The sequence below is a fragment of the Myotis daubentonii genome, chromosome 2, assembly GCF_963259705.1.
Source record: "Myotis daubentonii chromosome 2, mMyoDau2.1, whole genome shotgun sequence".
In the NCBI taxonomy this organism is placed as follows: Eukaryota; Metazoa; Chordata; class Mammalia; order Chiroptera; family Vespertilionidae; genus Myotis; species Myotis daubentonii.
In genome coordinates this window covers 98,544,722-98,566,298 of record NC_081841.1, presented here as the reverse complement: position 1 = coordinate 98,566,298, position 21,577 = coordinate 98,544,722, and the positions used below count along the sequence as shown (strand labels likewise).

At 43.9% G+C, this 21,577-nt stretch overlaps 1 protein-coding gene across 1 annotated transcript in view; it reads right to left on the bottom strand.

Annotated features, from left to right (window-relative positions):
• Positions 1-7,317: 7,317 nt before the first annotated feature.
• The window catches only part of WNT5B (Wnt family member 5B), a 142,379-nt gene continuing 128,119 nt past the window's right edge, over positions 7,318-21,577 (bottom strand). The window contains exon 5 of the mRNA XM_059683960.1: positions 7,318-8,707. Coding sequence (XP_059539943.1) covers positions 8,249-8,707 — 459 coding nt within the window. The 3' untranslated portion in view covers positions 7,318-8,248. The remainder of the gene's footprint in view (positions 8,708-21,577) is intronic.

The following is a 21,577-nucleotide window of genomic DNA, read 5'->3' as shown; positions in this document are numbered from 1 at the left end:
ACAGGAGGGCTCCAGGGTATGTCCGGCCCATCTCACTCAGTCCCGATTGGTCGGACCCAGCAACAAGCTAGCCTACTGGTCAGAGCATCTGTCCCCTGGTGGTCAGTGCACGTCATAGCGAGTGGTTGAGCAGCCTTAGCATATCATTTGCATATTATGCTTTTATTGGTTGTTCGGTTGTTCTGCCGTTCAGTCTATTTGCATATTACCCTTTTATTACATAGGACTAGAGGCCCAGTGCACAAAATTTGTGCGCTCGAGAGGTGGGGGTGGGGTCCCTCAGCCCGGCCTGTGCCCTCTCACAGTCTGGGACCCCTCGGGGGATGACCATCTGCTGGCTGAGGCCTGCTCCCTGGAGGATTGGGCCTAAGCTGGCAATCAGACATTCCTCTGGCAGCCTGGCAGCTCTCGGGGGATGTCCACTTGCCAGCGGGGAGCAGACCTAAGCTGCAGTCGGACATCCTTACCGCTGCTGAGGAGGCAGGAGAGGCTCTCACCACCACCACTGTGCTGGCAGCCATCAGCCTGGCTTGTGGCTGAGCAGAGCTCCTCCATGTGGGAGCTCACTGACCACCAGAGGGCAGCTCCTGCATTGAGCGTCTGCCTCCTGGTGGTCAGTGTGTGTCATAGTGACCAGTCATTCCCAGTCTTTCTGCTGTTAGGCTCAGTTTGCATATTGCCCTTTTACTATATAGGATAGAGGCCTGGTGCACGGGTGGGGACCAGCTGGTTTGCCCTGAATGGTGTCCAGGATCAGGGTGGGGGTCCCGCTTGGGTGCCTGGCCAGCCTGGGTGAGGGGCTGATGGCTGTTTTCAGGCTGCCCACACTCCCTTCAGTGTGGGGGTCTCCACTGGGGTGCCTGGTCAGACTGGATGAGGGGCTGATGCCTGTTTTCAGGCTGCCCACACCCCCTTCAGGGTGGGGGTCCCCACTGGGGTGCCTGGCCAGCCTGGGTGAGGGGCTGAGGGCTGTTTTCAGGCAGGCCAAGCCTGCAACTGAAGCTCCCAGTCTCTCCTTTTTTTCTTTCTTTTTTTTAATTCTGGGATTTATTTATCTTCTGTAATTGAAACTTTGTTGCAGCTCCAGCTCCGAGGCCGGCTGGCTGAAAGCAGGTATCTGGGGTTTGTTTAGCTTCTATAATTGCAACACTGTTGCATCCGGAGCTCAGAGCTGGGCTGCAGCAGGCGGGGAACCTTGGCTTCCTCCATTGCCGGGGCAACCAAGCCTCATGTTCGCTTCAGAGGCATGGCTGCCGGCCGCCATCTTGGTTGGCAGTTAATTTGCATATCACCCTGATTAGCCAATGGGAAGCATAGCAGAGGTATGGTTAATTACCATGTTTGTCTATTATTAGATAGGATTACTAAATCTGTATGATGGAATGTCAGTCTGGGTGGTCCCTGGTTATAGCCTAGTCATCTGCTTAGTAACTTGAGTCCCTTAACACTATCAGACAGACAAATGGGTATTTATCTCATCCCTGAAGTTATTTAGGGAGCAGGAGGCTTCCTCTTCACAGTACTGGGCCCAGGTTTTTAACTCTTGAGTAAAGTCTCAGGATTTGTCCCATAATTATGCATTTTCATAAATCAAGGACTTCTCACCAACATTCCCAGGGAAAATATTTAGGGGGTTTCCATGCACAACAACAAGCTGGATTAAGCATTCTCTCATCTAACCTTCAGCAGAGAAATGGATGAGGATAGAATGGCTCCTCGCACTTCCATGAATCCTTAAACTCCTCCACTTCATTGTCTTGGGCTGGTGGAGAGAGCCCTGGCCTGGGAGCTAAGGGTCAGGAGAGATTCTGAGTCACTTCTCATGGCTAGAACTGCAGTTTGTTAACTCCGACAGACACTGTCGGCTGACCTGTCCCCCCCTCCCACCCACCCCCTCCCCACCCCCACCCTCCGTGAGGAGCAGAGGAAGCTGGTCTGCAGAACACACAGGGAAGCCAACCACAGGTCAGTGAGAGGAGGCGCAGAGCAGCCAGAGGTGTCGGGGTCAGTTCCTGAAGACCCTGGGGTCCCTGGGACTCTCCTGAACCCTCCTTTTAAGCTGACTCAAACCGATTTCTGTTACTTGAAACTTTGAGAGAACAAACTACACAGTGACCTGGGCAGTTAATCTCCTTATCCTGCAATTCCCTCATCTATTCAGTGAGAGTCATCATTCATTCAGCAAACATTTATTAAGTGTTTTCTCTGTGCTAGGCACCATTTTAGGTTTTGGGAGACATACCTAGGAGCAAAAGAGACTTAAAATAAAAAGGTCTCTGGAAATAAATAGACATATGAGAGAAGACACAAACTTCAAATCAGTACCAGCCATAAAGCTGGTTGACCCAACAGAGTGAGAGCACAAGCCCCAAATCTTAGAAAACGTACGAGAGAGCCACTTAAAACACCTACGGTCCATTTGGCTTTAAAATAAAATTAGATGAAAAGACTGGCCTTCCTGTGTCTTTCTTTTACATCTGGTGCAACTGCTGAAGGCCCCTTCTGATATTTTGCTGGGGCCCCACACTTAGAAGCTCTCCTCCCATTGCGGCTTCCTGCCTGCTGGGCTCTGGGCAGCTTTCAGTCTATTTTCAGTTATCAGGGAGAGCAACGGATAATGCACATAAGGGACAAATTAAATCCACACATACTTTTAGCATCTAATTTTAGCCACCCCTCTCCCACTCAGTTATTTGTCAAAACTACTTAGGAAACCCGAATTAACTGATTTGGTTCTATCTTCTGTTGCTGCCTCTGATAGATTGCAAATGAACCAAGTGAAGACTAAAAGGCAGGCAGCAGGGGGGAGAAAGCAAAGAATGTGAATAATCTGCTGATGAACACCCAAACTCTCATACAATTTGGAAGATTAACTGTGTGAGGACTCAGTCTTACATATTGTCTGACCCTCATATCTGGGCTAAAACCTTCTTATTTTGGGAAAATTACCCATAGTTCCTATGTTAAATCAGGAATGAGAGCACCCTTTACTTCCTTTACTTATTATATTAGTATAAATACAATGCAGAGATTCTTATACAATAAAGGACAAATCATAGTACTGAACACTGACAGCTCAGGTGGCCCTCTCAGCTCCTCAGTCTTCCTTCTATAGATATGAAGCTTGTCATCATGAGCCAACCAGAGGGCAGGGATTTCCAATAAAATGGACAATCCAGATTCTGCAGCATCTCAGCCAGAAGTGGTGACAGTTATTTTAAAATTTTTACATATTCAAGTACTTCTCCATCTTCCCTCCAAAGTTAATGAAAAACTATTCCTGTTGCATGGGTGTGCACAAATGCATGTGCACACACCCACACACCCACCCTCCATGCTCACACACACACACACACACACACACACACATTCAGAGAGTCTCCCAAAATACATGTAACCAGTTCAGTGGAGGCTGACAATGCATCAGAGTCTGTTTTTGTTTTCTCATTGATTTCAGAGAGGAAGGGAGAGGGAGGGATAGAAACACCATCAGTGATAAGAGAGCCTCCTGCACACCCCACACTAAGGATGGATCCCATAACCCAGGCATGTGCCCTAACCGGGAATCCCACCATGACCTCCTGGTTTATAGGTTAATGCTCAACCACTGAGCCACACCCAAGGGGCAATCAGAGCCTGTTTTAAGACTGATCTATTTTTTTCCACCCTTTCAGAATGGTGTAGCTCTCTGCCCAAGAAATAGGCTTCTTTCTTGATAAACTACTCTTGCTGTAAGATCTCTATCTTGTGGAGCAATCTCAACCACGGACTTCTCGCTAGTTCTTGGAACTCCAGGAGATGACAAAGCTTAAGTAAGAAAATAATGGCTCGCCCCAGCTGGTTTGGCTCAGTGGATAGAGCGTTGGCCTGTGGACTGAAGGGTTTGATTGCCGGTCAGAGCACATGCCTGGGTTGTGGGCTCGATCCCCAATGGGAGTGTGCAGGAGGCAGCCGATCAATGATTCTCTTTCATCGTTGATGTTTCTCTCTCTCTCCCCTCTCCCTTCTTCTCTGAAATCAATAAAATATATTTTAAAAAGAAAAGAAAAGAAAAGAATGGCTCAACCAGCGTGGCTCAGCAATTGAGCGCTGACCTATGAATGAGGGGGTCAGGGTTTGATTCCAGGTCAGGGCATATGCCCGGGTTGCAGGCTCAATTCCCCATGGGGGGCATGCAGGAGGTAGCTAATCAATGATTCCCTCTCATCATTGATGTGTCTCTCTCATCTTCTTCCTTCCTCTCTGAAATCAATAAAAATATTTTTTAAAAGAAAATAATGATTTAAGATAGGAGGCAGGGCAGAATTTCAGAAGCAGTAACTAATTTGGAGTTTTAATTACAAGTAACAAGTTTTGTTTTTCACCTCAAAGATTGGAGAGTGGCTGACCACTGAATGAGTTCTGCAAGTTAGGATTTTCAATCCAAGTTCTTGAGACTTTGATCAGAATGCCTTTACAAATGGTTGCCTGCCCTGATCTTCACTCTGGCTGCGACTGCCTTCCTACCCTCCCATCTACTTTTAGATGGAGACAGTCAGGCATACCTTTTCCCTAATGATATCTTGAAGACAAGGTGAATACATGCAGACAAACAGCTAAGCAAATATTAACTCATATTCATCATGGAGCTGTAGGCTGCCCCTACCAGTCCCAGGGAGAGGACGGAGGTGGAACATCCCTGGGCAAGTCAGTTCTCTGTGCCAGATGCCCTTTCGCTTCTCAGAAGGCTCCCTGGAATGTCGAGGACTACTTGATCCAGGCATTACATCCAATGCAATGACCTTCCAATTAGACTACATGTTAACAATGATACATATCAGGGACTACGGATCCTGCACAGGGTGGCCCAGTGGGTTGGGAATCAGGACCTGAATGCCTGCCTCCTTGCTGATCTTGGGTTAGCTCTAATGACAATAGGTCCAGTGCAGTCTTTTCTTTTTTGTTTTTTTTAACTGTCAGGTTTTTTTTTTTTAATCTTTATTGTTGAAAGTATGACATATGTCCCCTTTCCCCCCCACCCCCCCCTCCAGCCCCCTCCCCCCCGCTCCCGCCCAAGCCCTCTCCAACCCACTGTCTGCGTCCATGGGTTATGCATATATGCATACAGGTAGTGTAGTGTTTGGACCATTGGCGTGTTATCTCAGGTCCTTGTTAAAGGTGCAGACACCACCCCAGAGCAACTGAATAAGAATTTCTGGTGTTGGAGACCTAGGACTCTGCATTTTTAGAGCATCCTAAGGTTTGGGACCTACTCAAGATTTGGAGCTCCTTATCTGAGACCCAGGAGCTAGAGATCTGACTGTCATGTTCCCTTCCTGCTCTAACATTCAATGGTTCTGGGTAGAAGCTCATTTTCTTAGGTTGGTCCCTATATTCTCCAGCCACATTCCTGTGTCATTACTGGTCACTTAGCAGACAACTGCCAATTCACCAGGATTTAACAAGCATGTGACAGTAACTATACCTTCTTCCCAACCCAGTTATTTGTTTTGTTTTGTTATTGTTTGTGTGTTCGTTTGTTTTTTTAAATCCTCACCTGAGGATATTTTTCCATTGATTTTCATAGAGAGTGGAAGAAAGAGGGAAAGACAGAGAGAAATATTGATGTGAATGATACACATCGATTGGTTGGCTCCTGCATGTGCCCCAACCAGGGCCGAGGACAGGGAGGAGCCTGCAACCAAGATATGTGCCCTTGACCAGAATCAAACCCAGGATCCTTCCTTGGGTCCACAGGCCGACGCTCTATCCACTGAGCCAAACTAGCTAGGGCTTCCCAACCTATTTTTTTAATATATATATTTTATTGATTTATTTTTACAGAGAGGAAGAGAGAGGGATAGAGAGTCAGAAACATCGATGAGAGAGAAACATCAATCAGCTGCTTCCTGCACACCTCCTACTGGGGATGTGCCCGCAACCAAGGTACATGCCCTTGACCGGAATCGAACCTGGGACCCTTCAGTCCGCAGGCCAACGCTCTATCCACTGAGCCAAACCAGTTAGAGCTATTTTAAAAATCAAATATTTCCTAACCCTGGTGGTCAGTGGATGCAATAGTCACATTGGTACTTGAACACATGATTTGCTCTCCACATCAGAAAGAAACATTAACAATTTACTCCATTCTCTTGCCATAGGAAGACCTCAACATAATTAAGATGGCCCATCTCCCTTAATGAGCATAGAAGTCACATTTTAGGATAGTGGACAAATCACTCTCAACGAATTTCCTGTAGTTTCTAAGGATGAGTTGGATTTCAGCTCTTAAACACTTTGAGCACCTGGTATACGGTGACTCTCCATGCTCTCCACGTGGTGTGGCAAAAAGCAATAATGCCAGCCAGTGTTTCAAAACCCGCATTATCACTGCTGATCTGTGTGGCCAGTTAGTTTATTTAGTTAAACGCCAACTAATGAAGCCAAGGACATGGATCTGGTCTTTTGTAGGCCAGCTGACTTCAATCACTTTCTTTTATGTACTCGTCTTGAAAATGTTGACCACGGGAGTCTGCGTAACAGTGTGAAAACCAGTTACTGGTAAAATAACCTACATCTCATAGTCTTTGATGTCAAGTCAGAAGGTTCCCCTTTAGATACTAAAGATACAAGTAGTAGATATAGCCATGGATACTCTCAGGCAGACATCTTTTAGATTGTTTTGCAGTATTATTATAACTCAAGTTAAAATTCCTTAATTCCATTATTTTCCAGGAAATACATTCTAGAATAAAACAGGTGTCTTTATTTGGTTACTGGCTCACCTGAAGGCTGGTCACCTAGTGCAGCCTGGATCAACGTCTCTCCTCGTAATTCCTTCCTTCTTTTGAGGACATAACAGCTCCCTTCTTGGACCCCTGAGCTCTGCCTTACTCTCTCTCCTGGCCCCAGCCACTGGAGTCCAAAACTGGAGTTGACAATACACAGAATCCTGCAGCGAGCATCCCACTCCCTGTGCTTTCCCAGCGACCCAGCGAACAAACCAGGTTAACTTGGTAGGCTGTAAATGGAGGGAGAAGGGATAGGGGAAGTCAATGTGAGGTTTAAACTTAAATCTCTGAGTCCTTTTGCTGATAATAGTAATATGAATAGCTACCACCATTTATTGTTTTAAACTTTGTGTTAGTTCTTGGGAACAGCACTTAGATGCATGACCTTATTTAATTGTGATAACGTTCTCCTGTCCTTGTCTCTGATCACCATTTCCTTACCCTCTTCCATATGTGCACCATGCAGGAGGGTTCTAAGGATTAGGTAAAAAACCAGAGGAGACTCATGAAAGATAATCGTGTGTCCAAATAAGGAAAGGAGGAAAACTTCAATGAAGGGTATTTAATGTCAGGGAGAAACTGTACATCTGGGGCAGAGATGAAGAGACCGTGCCAGGCAGCGAGCCTGACCTAGCTACGCATCCTGTCGCCCATGAGGCCTCCGCTGTTGGAGGGCTTGACAGCAGCATCACAAGGTTCCTCCCTGGTGGGAGCACAGTGCAGCGTTCACTCAGTACGGCTACGCACCCGGCTTTGTGCAGCGCAGGCACAAACATTCAGTCCATGTCCATGTCTTTCCTAACACGTCAGGCCAAAGGGCCCCTTTCCTCCTGGTGCAGGGGACTTGTGGCAGGAGCTAGTGAACTGTGGAGGAAGAGTCATTCTCATTGGAAAGAGGCCCAGGGTGGTGCGGGCCCCTTTGCGGTCCTGGGTCAGAGATGGCATCGGACGGCTCCTCGCTTTTGCAGGTCTGCACACAATGGAAAGGTAGGAAAGCAGTGTCCTCTCACAGAACCCGTCAATATTCTGAGCAAGACCCCGCAGACTTCAAAGCCTACGCTGAGCTCCTGCCGCCTCCCACAGGGCCTCTAGGCCCACAGGCTGGAGTCACAGGGCAGTCATGTACCCAACAGAGACTCCAGACTTCCAGACGAAGTCATCTTCTCCTTCTACCCACTACCTCTCTCCTCAAGGCCATGGTGGATAGGCAGCAAATATTCCCAAGTCCCTACATCCTGAGAGTCCCCCCTGGAGGGAGGGAAAAAGCCCTTTGTCCCACCCACTGGGAGCTGAGAACCTGCAAAGTCCAATCCTCAAAGACCTCTAGCATCTCTTAAATAAGCTTTTCCTTTCCATTTTCATCTTTTAATTATCATTCATCCATTCATTTATACAAATAAAATATATTTATATAGATTTATATATATATATAATCTTCTGTGAGGCAGAGTGGAGAGGAGGCCAGGACGTGGTCCCGGCTATTTGCAGACGTGCTGGTCGACGACCTCCGTGCACTTCCTGCACTTGACGAAGCAGCACCAGTGGAACTTGCAGTGGCAGCGCTCCACCTGGACGCTCTTAAACTGGTCGTAGCCGCGGCCGCAGCACATGAGCTCGCAGCCATCCATGCCCTCCGAGGTCTTGTTGCAGAGGCGGCCCTGGGTGCCCAGGGAGCCTGTGGTCTCGTTGCGTAGGCAGTAGTCAGGGCTGGGGTCCACATACACCAGGTCCTCCGGTGTGGGCTGGTTGAAGCGGCTGTTGACCAGCTCCAGCTTGCCTTTGCGGGTGATGCGCATGGCAGCGGCGCTGTCGTACTTCTCCTTCAGCTGGTCCCCCACCTTGCGGAACTCAGCCAGCTGGAGCCAGCAGGTCTTGAGGCTGCAGGACCCAGAGACGCCATGGCATTTGCAGGCTACATCTGCCATCTTATACACAGCCTGGGGGGAGGAGAAAGAAGGAAATAAGGAGAGTCCCTGATGGAAGATGTCAAGAGGGTGGCTAGCGTGGCCATAGGCCAAGTATAGAAGAAGGCAGATGGGGGGAGGGAGGGAGTAGGAGTAGTCTTTCAATGTAAACAAAGATCTTTCCAGGACCCTAGGTTGCTCAGATTGACAGCAAATAAAGGGGCACTATGAAGAAACATGCCGGTGAGCATGCGGCTGTCTGACCCATGGCAGGGGTAGCATGGGGCGCTTACTACTTTATCCATTTTTTATTACTTGAAACTTGTCACAATAAATGTGTCAGGAAAAAAAGAGATATTTCTATCTTGATCTCAAAGAAACAAGTAAAAACCAACAAAATGTGTCCAGCTTTCATATGATGTGGAGCACCAGTGAGAAAACAGAATCCAGCCAAATTACAAACCGGTAACAGAAACTGCTGGCAGGCCCTGGCTAGCCAGGGCTTTCCCAATCCTGCCACAGCTCCTAAGAATTCAATAGTCACTAACTCCACAGAGTCATCAGGCGCCTCACCATAGGTCACATCATATCTGATACCCCTGGGAGAGGCAGTGACAGTGGAGGGAAAAGGGCGAGGCCGGTGCAGTGGGAGAGCAGGTCAGCAGAGGTCCATCTACAGTGGCGATTCATTTGAAATCAGATCCACCCTGGAAGTCACTGAACCACAACAATGTGGAGCGGATTTGCACTTGGGCTATCCCAAATCAAAATGTAAAAGCAAAGGTAGACCAGGAAGCTGCTTACAAAGTGCTTTCCATGCAACCATACTGATGCATTGTGTTAAACCACCCTGGCAGCAGGCCCAGATTGCAGATGGCGGGATGAAAATGCAAGCCCACTGCAGAACATTTTCTTATGCCACAGCTATTGTCACCAACTAAGTAAGGACTCATTTTTCAAGACTTTTTCTCAGGTTTCTTTTCAAGAGGCCCCAGGTTATGTCTTTATTCAGTACTATGCAGGGATCATTGCAGGTACAAGGGACAACTTACCCATCAACATATTACTATCGTCCAAACTCTTCCTGATCTTTTCTTCTGGTATGGGATTATTCCCACTGTTTTATAATGGAAAAATTGAAGTTCTAGAAATCCTCGGTAACCTGTTCAGGGCCACCCAGAAGGGACTCAGAATGTCTAGCACTTCTGCTCTCCAGTCTTGGGGCTTAAAAACAGCTTAGGGTGAGAAGGAAGGCAGGCTCCTCCCCAAGGTTTAAGGCAGCCACTTGGCTGGCAGCTCCAGGCCCAGGGCATAAAGGAACCAATACCCCATTCCAACAGGCACTTCAAAGACAAGGCCTGCAATTATCCTTCTGGCACAAATCCCCATGTCTGAGCTGGAGGCTGACATTCCTCTGGAAATGGTCCTTAGACAGGGATGTCAGGCATCTGGCACTGCTGGGAGGAAGCATTAAGGGCCTAAAACTGTGTACCTTGCTGCTAAGTGACTAAGGAAACAGGATAAGCATCTGCACTGGGAACAAACACTTAGGGAGATTTGGGGAAAAAGAGTCAAAGCAAGACCTCAAAGAGTAAGGATAGGAATTTTAGTAAAACAAATTCATGAGAAAGAATGTCACTGATCCTAACTGTTTAGACATTCATTCCATCCTTCCTCTAGAAAGAAAGACATTGTAGAGACATAGTATTTGTATTTTAAAATATTTTACTATTGATAACATATAAGTTCCTCTTGTAGGAGAATGGCGGCAGGGGAGGGGGGAATCCTAATTTTTGCCCCCCCCCCCCGCCCCATCTGTAAAAGCAATAAAATGTTTTAAAAAATGTTTTTAGTTCTGTATCTTGCCCCTGGCAAGGCCCTCTTTAAATCCTCATTCACTTCTACCTGACTGAGCACGGTAAAGGCAGGAACGTCACAAAGATTAGGCAGCTTTTATCTAGAAAATGCTCGGAAGCCCTTGAGTAACAAGGCAGTATCAACCCACTGCTCTCACTATCAATATCTGAAATGGAGTTACTACAGAATCTTAAAGGGCAAGAGACATTTCTTGCAAATATTCCCAAGATTTACTCGAGGGTCAAGATGTCAAATCCTAGATAGTCTGTGTTTGTTTGTTTGCTTGTTTGTTTTTTAAATCTGGTTGAAAAGCCCTGGCCGGTGTGGCCGGTGAGTGTTGGTCCACTCACCAAAGGGTTACAGGTTCGATTCCTGGTTACAGGCATGTACTGGGTCTTTGGCTCCCCACATGCAGGAGTCAGTCAGTCGATGTGTCTCTCTCACATTGATGTTTTCTCTCTTTCCTTCTCTCTCCCTCCTCCCCTCCCTTTCACTCTTTCTGAAAAGCAATGGAAAAAATATACTCAGGTGAGGATTAACAACAGCAACAACAACAAAACTCTGGTTGTAAAATACTTGTTCAGGAAATTTTCCGTTCTAGCCACCATTTAATCCTTCCTGTGGGCCTTTTTTGTTTTGTTTTGTTTTGTTAATCCTTATCAGAGGATATTTTTTCCATTGATTTTTAAAATATATATATTTTATTGATTTCAGAGAGGAAGGGAGAGGGAGAGAGATAGAAACATCAATGGTGATAGAGAATCATTCATCAGCTGCCTCCTGCATACCCCCTACTGGGGATCGAGCCTGAAACCTGGGCATGTGCCCAGAATTGAACCCAGGGCCTTTCAGTCTACAGCAGTGATGGCGAACCTATGACACGCGTGTCAGAGGTGACACGCGAACTCATTTTTTTGGTTGATTTTTCTTTGTTAAATGGCATTTAAGTATATAAAATAAATATCAAAAATATAAGTCTTTGTTTTACTATCGTTGCAAATATCAAAAAATTTCTATATGTGACACGGCACCAGAGTTAAGTTAGGGTTTTTCAAAATGCTGACACGCTGAGCTCAAAAGGTTCGCCATCACTGGTCTACAGGCTGACACTCTATCCACTGAGCCAAACCAGCTAGGGCCATTGATTTTTAGAGAGAGTAGAAGGGAGAAACAGAGAGAGAAAGAGAGAAAGATTGATGTGAGAGAGACACATCAATTGGTTGTCTCCTGCATGTGGGGTGCCGGAATCAAACCTGGGGCTCTTTGGTGCTCTGGCCAATCCTGTAACCACTGAGGCACACGGGCCAGGGCCTTTGGAACTCTTTTATGTAAGTGTGAGGAGGTGGAAGGTGAATAACTTTTGCCTCAGATGATGATTAATGGCTGAGGCCTATTCCTTGAGAAAAGGGTAAAAAATGGACAAGAATTCCCACCCTGGGGGATCCAAGATGGTGGCAGAGTAGGTGGATGTCACATTCACCTCCTCGCAGGACCAAACTGGAATTACAACAAAAATATAGAGCAAGAAACCTGAATCACCAACTGAAAACAAGCTGAAGAGAAGTCTTATAACAAGGGTTACAGTAGAGGCCACAGTGAGACTGGTAGAAAGGGCAGAGGTGTGAAAAGGGCTGGCCCCCCTTCACGGGCAGTGGCTGAGATTTGAGAGGGATATCTAAGCTTTGGGGGGTTCCCCTGAGAAGCATGAGGTCTCAGTCCCAAGCCACGCTCCCCAGCCCAGAGCACTGGACTGGGAAGAAGTGCCCATATCACATTGGCTGTGAAAATCAGTGGGGATTCTGTCTGCCAGGGAGAGATGGGAGTCTGCTAGAAACACAGGCACCCTCTTAAAGGGCCAAAGCACCGAATCTCATTGACAGCCACTTACCCTGGGCTCCAGCAGAGGGAGGGTGGAGCAGACTAGAGTTGTGTGAGGAGAGACTGTGATTTGTGGCTCTGGGGAGGGAGTTAAAGGGACAGGATTCCTGTGCTGAGTGCCCCTCCCACACTATAGACTCCATCTTTCTTGGATGGAGCATTCCCCTCTATACAACATCAGCCTAGGGAAAAGCAACAGCTCTACCCTTTGGACTCCCTCTCACCCTACCCTGGGGAGCTTGTGCCATGCTGAGGAGTCAGCTGCCTGAGCTGGGGTGTAGAGGTCAAGCAGACTCAGGGGGTGTCAATGACTTAGTTCTATGGCTTTGGGTGGGGGCCATTCCCACCACTTTCCCATGAACCTGACTGGTGCCCCCCTCATGGGAGATCCACTAACCCCACTCTCTGGACTTGTGTCAGCCCCACCCTCCAGACTCCTGGTGGCTCCACTCTGCCAAGATCTGGGTAGAATCCAGGGCTGACTGAGTTGTGTAACTCTGGGTCAGGAGGCCACTCCCCGCACCTACTCCCAAGCCTGACTGGCACCTCCCCTCATGGAGAGCAACTAAGCCCACCCTCCTGACTCCCAGGGGCCCCACGAGGCTGATCGGGTTCCTGGCAGAATATGGGACAGGCTGAGTTGTGTGGCTCTAGGACAGGGGCCATTTTTCCCTCGCATGTATGACCAGTGCAGAGCTCTCCATTCACGCAGCCAAATTTTGATATGTTTGGGCCTGATAAACTCCGCTGGCCTCACCCTGACGACTCCCTGAGACCCCACCACATAGGTGTGCGGGCACCCAGTATGAACAGCTAGACTTGGTATAGGCTGGGGCATTGCTTAGTGGACTGAGACCCAGCGCTGGCACTGAGTTTGAACCTGTAACATCTGGTGAACACCACTTGCCCTTACTTGGTGAGTCATTGAGAACCTACCTCATGGAACTCAAGTACCGCCAGAGGCTCTTTCAGGACTGAGACTAACAGGCAGCTGGCAGGAATAAGCAGACAGAAGTAGATCTCATGGTGCCTTGGGACTTTGCTGACCTGCCCCCAGCCCAGTGCTCATAAAAGCTGGACGTGGTGGGCAGCTTGGTCCTTCCCACGAACACACAGGCCAAGCAGCGGTAACTACAAACTATGGGTTGCTTGGTAACTTCAAACAGGTTGCTCAGGACCAGGCACAGGCAGTGTCTGACATTGGCCTGCACCAGAGTCCCTCCCAAGAGGCCCCAGAACCAATGCACCCAGTGGCCAGCTTCAGACAACATCAGAGCAGGAACCAATTAGCTTCACAAGTGGCATATCCAAAGGGAGATCTCAGCAAGCACGAGACCCTGCTGAGGTGAATTCTGCTCCATGTGGTCAGCACCCGCACAGCAGCTTGTACACTGTGTTTGGGGTTGATCCTTACAGTCAGCTAGCCTGAGGGTCTACCCCATGCATGAATAGGCTGATAGCAATCAAGAATCAATTAAAACAGGAGGTCCACATAAGCCATACAAGGGACATTCCTACGACACCCAGTGCAGATAATCAAGGTGACTGTATCACTGGGTCCCACAAAACTCTTATTTCACAAGGCCACCCTACCAAGACTGGGAATCATAGCCGTCATAATTTCTATGTAACTAATACATAGAAACAAACACAAACAGGCAGCCAAACTGGGGAGATAAAAAAATAAAATAAAATAAAATAAAAACATGCCACAAATGAAAGCACAGAAAAAGGACCTTAAAAGAAATGGAAGCAAGCAATTTATCAGAAATAGAGTTAAAAAATAATTGTTATAAGGAAGCTCAAAGAATTTAGTGAGAACTACTACAGCATGAGAAAGGACATAGAAACAATAAAAAAGAACCAGTCAAAAATGAAGAAGACACTTGAAGGAATAAACAGTAGGTTGGGTGAAGCAGAGGATCAAGTCAGTGATTTGGAAGACAAGGTAAATATAAACAACAATACCCAGTCAGAGGAGTAAAAAGAAAAAAGAACTTTAATAAATGAGGATAGTTTAAGGGACTTGGGGGACAACATGAAGTGTAACAACATCTGCATCACAGGGGTAAGAGAAGAAGTGATCAAGAACATACTGATCAAGAACTTCCCTAACCTGATGAAGGAAAGTTACACACAAGTCCAGGAAGCTCAGAGAGTTCTAAACAAGATGGACTCAAACCAAGACACAACATAATTAAAATGGCAAAGGTTAAAGGCAAAGAGAGAATCTTAAAAGCAGCAAGAGAAAGACAGTTATCTACAAGGAACATCTCATAAGACCTTCAGCTGATTTCTCAACAGAAACATTTCAAGCCAGAAAGTATGGGCATGCAATATTCAAAGTGATGAAAAGCAAGGACCTACAATCAACGCTACTTTACGCATCAAGGCTATCATTTAAAAAGGAAGGAGAAATAAAGAACTACTCAGACAAAAAAAGCTAAAGGAATTTGTTACCACCAAACCAGAATTACAAAATGTGTTAAAGGGTCTTCTTTAAGAAGAAGCACACACACACACACACACACACACACACACACACACACACACACCAAGGAACATAGCTAAAATAATAGAATGGCAATAAATATGTACCTATCAATAATCATTTAGCCTGGCCAGTATGGTTCAGTGGTTGAGCATTGAGCATCAGCCTATGAACCAAGAGATCACAGTTTGATTCCTGGTCAGGGCACATGCCTGGGTTGTGGGCTCAATTCCCATAGGGGACATGAAGGAAGTGGTTGATCAATGATTCTCTTTCATCACTGATGTTTCTATTTTTCTCTCTTCCTCTCCCTTCCTCTCTGAAATCAATAAAAATATATTTACAAAAATAATACTAATAATTTTAAATGTAAATACTTAAATGTTCCAATCAAAAGACACAGGGGAGCTGAATGGACAAGAAAACAAAACCAGTGTATATGCTGTCTACAAAAGACCCATGATGTATACAGACTAAGAATAAAGAGATGAAAAAAGATATTTCATGCAAATGGACAGGGAAAAGAAGCTGGGTAGCAATACTTATATCTGACAAAATAGACTTTAAGACAAAGGCTATAGTAAGAGACAAAGAAGGACACTACATAATGATAAAGGGAACAATCCAATAAGAGGATACAACCCTTGTGAACATTTATGCACCCAACATAGGAGCACCTCAGTGTATAAAGCAAATCACCTGTCCCAGTGGTTGAACATCGACCCATGAATCAAGAGGTCACCCATTCAACTCTAGGTCAGGCACATTCCCGGGTTGCAGGCTCAATCTCCAGTATGGGACATGCAGGAGGCAGCCAATCGATGATGCCTCTCTCTCATTGATGTTTCTATCCCTCTATCTCTCCCCTTTCCTCTCTTTCTCTAAAAAATAAACACACACACACACACACACACACACACACGGAGAGATAGACAGTAATGCAATCATACTAAGAGATTTTAACAGCCTATTGAAATAAAATAAAAAAATGAACAAGGAAACAGTGGCCTTAAATGACACACTATATCAGATAGATTTAATTTATATATTCAGCGCATGTCATCCCAAAGCAGCAGAATATACATTATTTTCAAGTGTACATGGAACATTTTCTAGCATAGATCACACGTTAGGACACAAAACAAACCTCAATAAATTTAAGAAGATTGAAATGATAGCAAGCATCTTCTCTGACCATAATGGTATAAAACTAGAAATCAATCACAAGATAAAACTAGAAAACACACAAAGACATGAAGGCTAAATAACATATCACTAAACAACAAATGGGTTAATAATGAGATCAAAGAAGAAATCCAAAGATACTTTGAAACAAATTAAAATTTATGGGACACAGCAAAAGCAGTCCTAAGAGAAAAATTCATAGCATTACATGCCTACCTCAAGAAACAAGAAAAATCTAAAATAAACAATCTAACATTACACTTAAAGTAACTAGAATAAAAAACAATAAACAAAGCCAAAGTGAGTGGAAGAAAGGAAATACCAAAGATCAGAGCAGAAACAAACAAAATAAAGTCTAAAAAAGCAATATAAAAGATCAATGAAACCATGAGCTGGTTCTTTGAAAAGATAAACAAGATTTATAAACCTTTAACCAGACTCATCAATTTAAAAAGAGAGAGAACCCAAATAGATAATATTAGAAGTGAAAAAGGAGAAGTAACAACTGACTCCACAGAAATACAAGTGATTGTAAGAAAATATTATGAACAACTATATGCCAACAAATTGGACAATCTAGATAAAATGGATAAATTCCTAGAAACGTAATCTTCTAGAAGTAAATCAGGAAGAATCAGAAAATCTGAACAGAGAGATTACAAGTAGTGAAACTGATAATGAATATGATAGTGATAATGAATTGATATGATAGTGATAATGAATATGAACTGATAATGAATGATAATGATAGTGAAATAATAATAATAAAGAAAGACTCCCAACAAACAAAAGTCCTGGACTGGATGGCTTCACAGGTGAATATTATCAAACATTCAAAGGTGAACTAACATCTATACTCCTCATGCTATTCCAAAAAATTCGAAAGGAAGGAAGACTCCTAAGCTCATTTTATGAGGCCAGCATCCTATATAATAAAGAGCTAATACACTAATTAGACCAGATGGCAGAACAACCAGAATGACCAGTGGGTGAAGGGCGGGGCCTCGAGGCAGTCAGGGCTGCAAGGGCCAAGGCAGCTGGGGCTGCGAGGGCCTACACTGCACGAATTTCATGCACCGGGCCTCTAGTCCTAATTATAAAACCAGATAAAGACACTACAAAGAATGAAAATTATAGGCCAATACCCCTGATGAACATAGATGCTAAAATCCTCAACAAAATATTAGCACACCAGATCCAACAATACAGCAAGAGGGATTTATTTTGGGGACACAAAGTTGGTATAATATCTGAAATCAATAAATGTGATACAGAACATAAACAAAATAAAGGATAAAAATCACATGATCATATCAATAGATGCAGAAAAAGCATTTGATAAAATTCAGCACCATTTACAATAAAAACTCTCAGAAAAGTAGAAACAGAGGAAACATATCTCAACATAATAAAGGCCATATATGACAAACCCATAGCCAACATCATATCCAATGGGCAAAAACTAAAACCATTTCCCCTAAGAACAGGAGCAAGACAGGGATGTCTGCTTTCACCACTCTTATTCAAAATAGTACTGAACTTCCTAGCCACAGTGATCAGCTTAGAAGAAATAAAAGGCATCCAAATTGGAAAGGAAAAAGTAAAACTGCTATTAGTTGCAGAGGACATGATAAAGTTTCCACCAAAATGCTACCAGAACTGAAAAATGAATTCAGTAAAGTGGCAGGATACCAAACAAATATCCAGAAATCAGTTGCATTTTTATACACCAGATATTAACTAGCAGAAAAGGAAACTAAGTGTGCTCTCCCTCCTGGGAGCATGCCCATGCCTTTCCCTACTCCCTCTGCATCCCCCACATGCGTGCCTCTTCTAAACTCTAAGGGACCCCACAGACTTGCAACCAGGAGAGCAATGGGCATTGGCAGCTCACTCTGGGCTAACCCCCTGAACCTGTCCCCAAGGCCCCATTTTCTCTGGCTTTACACTGAGATGACAGCAGCCACAACTTGGCTCACTGCTTTCACTGCGACTTATTGCTCAGTGAGCGAAAGCCAACCCATCTAGGCTCTTTCCTGGTGCTACTTCTATCCTAAGCCTCTCCTTATTTCACTGTCCCTAACTTTAATAAATTAAGAAAACTATCCCATTTACAATTGCATTAAAAAAAAATCTAGGAATAAATTTAACCAAGGATGTAAAAGACCTGTACTCAGAAAATTATGACACTGAAGAAAAAAGTTGAAGAAAATAAAAAATAGGCAGAAGCATATTGTGTATTCATGGATAGGAAGAATTAACACCATTAAAATGTCTATACTATCAAAAGCAATATATAGGTTCAACACAATTCCTATCAAACTATCAAAGACATATTTCACAGAACTAGAACAAATATTCCAAAATTCTATATGGAACCACAAAAGAATAGCCACAGCAATCTTGAGAAGAACAAAGTTGGAGGAATGATGCTATATGATATCAAACTATATTACAAGGCCATAGTAATAAAAATAGCATGGTACTGGAATAAAAGCAGACATATACATCAATGGATCAGAATAGAAAGCCCAGAAACAAACCCATGCCTTTATACTCAATTAGTATTTACAAAGGAGGCAACATATACAATGGGGTAAAGATAGTCTATTCAATGAACGGTGTTGGGAAAATTGGACAGATATGTGCAAAAAAATGAAACTAGACAACCTTCTTACACCATACATAAGGATAAACTCAAAATAGATTAAAAGACTTAAATATTAGACTAAAAACAATAAGAATCCTAGAAGAAAACAGGCAGTAAAATCTCAGGCAGTAAAATTTCTTGTTGCAAGATGGTTTCTGATATATCTCCTCAATCAAGGAAAACAAAAGAAAAAATAAATGGGACTACATCAAACTAAAATATTTTTGCACAGCAAAGGAAACATCAACAAAATGAAAAGACAACCCACTGAATGAGAGAACATATTTGCCAATAACACATCTGATAAGGCGTTCATATCCAACATTTATAAAGAACTTAAAATCCTAACACCAAAAAACCAAACAATCCAATAAAAAAATGGGCAAAGAATCTGCATAGACACTTCTCTGAAGAAGACATACAGATGGCCAATATATACATGAAAGGATGCTTAATGTCACTAATCATCAGAGAAATGCAAATTAAAACAAGAATGAGATATCACCTCACACCTGTCAGAATGGCTATCATCAATAAATCAACAAGCAAGAAGTAATGGTGAGGATGTGGAAAAAAAGGAACCCATGTGCACTACTGCTGGGAATGTAGATTAGTGCAGCAACCATGGAAAGCAGTATGGAGTTAACTCAAAAAATTAAACCTGGAACTTTCTTTTTTCTTTTTTAAAAAAATACATTTTATTGATTTTTCACAGAGAGGAAGGAAGAGGGATAGACAGTTAGAAACATCGATCAGCTGCCTTCTGCACACACCCTACTGGGGATGTGCCCGCAACCAAGGTACATGCATTTGACCGGAATCGAACCTGGGACCTTTCAGTCCGCAGGCCGATGCTCTATCCACTGAGCCAAACTGGTTAGAAACCTGGAACTTTCTTACCCAGCAATTACACTTTTGGGAATATATCTGAAGAAACTCAAAACATTAGTTTGAAAGAATATATGCACCCCATGTATTCATTGCAGCATTATTTATAACTATAGATCCGATGCACAAAATTTGTGCTAGAGTATGCCTTCCTTCCCCCTGCTGCCGGCACTGGCTTCCCTCTGGCACCCAGGTGAAATGTTCTATAAATGTCAATTAAATCCATCTAATCCAGTGTGTCCTTTAGAGTCACTGTTTCCTTGTTAATTTTTTTTTTTTGGTCTGGAAGATCTATCCAGTGGAAGTCAATGGGGGTTAAAGTCCCCTACAATGACTGCATTGTTGTTGATCTCTCCCTTAAAGTCCTCTAGAAGTTTTTTGTTATATATTTAGATGCTCCTGTAATGGGTGCATATATGTTTGTCAGGGTTATATCCTCTTGTTGGATTGACCCCTTTAGTATTATGTAGTGACTTTTGTTGTCTCTTGTGATGGCCTTCATTTTGAAGTCTATGTTGTCGGATTTGTGTATTGTTACCCCAGCCTTTTTTTCTTTTCCATTTGCATGGAAAATTTTTTCCATCTCTTCACTCTCATCCTGTGTGTGTCTTTTATTCTGAGGTGGGTCTCTTGTAGACAGCATATAGTTGGGTCATGTTTTCATATCCATTCAGCTACCCTTTGTCTTTTGATTGGAGCATTTAATCCATTTACATTTAGGGTTATTATTGAGAGGTACTTATTTATTGCTATTTTAATTCTGTATGCCTAGGTTTCCCTGTCTATTTCTTCTTCTCATTACAGCAGTCCCTTTAGCATTTCTTGTAATACAGGCTTGGTGGTGATGTACTCCTTTAGCCTTTTTTTTCCCCCTGGGAAGCTCTTTATTTGGCCGTCTGTTTTCAGATCCTTGCTTTCCATCACCTTGAGGACTTCATGCCATTCCCTTCTGGCCTGTAGAGTTTCTGATGAGTAATCAGGTGTCAGCCTTATGGAAGCTCCTTTGTAGGTAACAGTTTGCTTTTCTCTTGCTGCCTTTAAGATTCTCTGTCTTTAATTTTTGGCATTTTAATTATGATGTTTTGGGGCATGGGCCTATTTGGGTTCTTTTTGCTTGGAGTTCTCCGTAACTCTTGAACTTGTGTGACTTTTTCCATTACCAGGTTAGGGAAATTTTCCGCCATTATTTCTTCAAACACTTTCTCTATCCCTTTATCCCTTTCTGCCTCTCCTGACACTCTTGTTATTTGAATATTGTTATGTTTCACATTGTCCCACAGCTCCCTTAAGCTGTCCTCTTGGTTTTTTATTGTTTTTCTTTTTGATTCTCTGATTGATTTTTTCAACCCTGTCTTCTAATTCACTGATTGGATCCTCAGCTTCCCTTAATTTTCCGTGTATTCCTTCTAATGTGTCCTTTATTTGTTCTATGTCATTCTTTATTTCTGTTTTCATAGTTACATCTTTTCTCATGCTGTTGAGCATCTTTACCACCATTATTCTGAACTCTGTATCAGATAAATTTCTTATCTCTGTTTCATTTATCTCTTCTGGAGAATGCTCTTGTTTTTTTCATTTGTGGGTTGTTTCTTTGTCTCCTCATTATTGATGTCTGTTTGTGTTTGTGACTATGTATTAGGTATATTTGCTACATCTCTCAGTCTCTAGTGCAGGACAGTGTGAAACACTGTTTCTGTCTAATTACACCAGGCAAAGACTCAAAGCCTCCAGAGACCACAGAGTAATAGGACTTTATCTTGAATTGCCCTCAGGAAATTATCCACAGGTGTGTTAAGTTTTTTTTCAACAGTGTGGGGTAATTCTGCCTGAAGGCTAGTTGTTATTCTCAGTCTCTTATTGGGCCTCTCAGAAACTCCACACCATGGGCCAAGGTGTTTTCCAATAGGGTGTTTTGGCTGTCTTCCCCCCAGGCAAAGCTGCCTGTGTAGCTAAT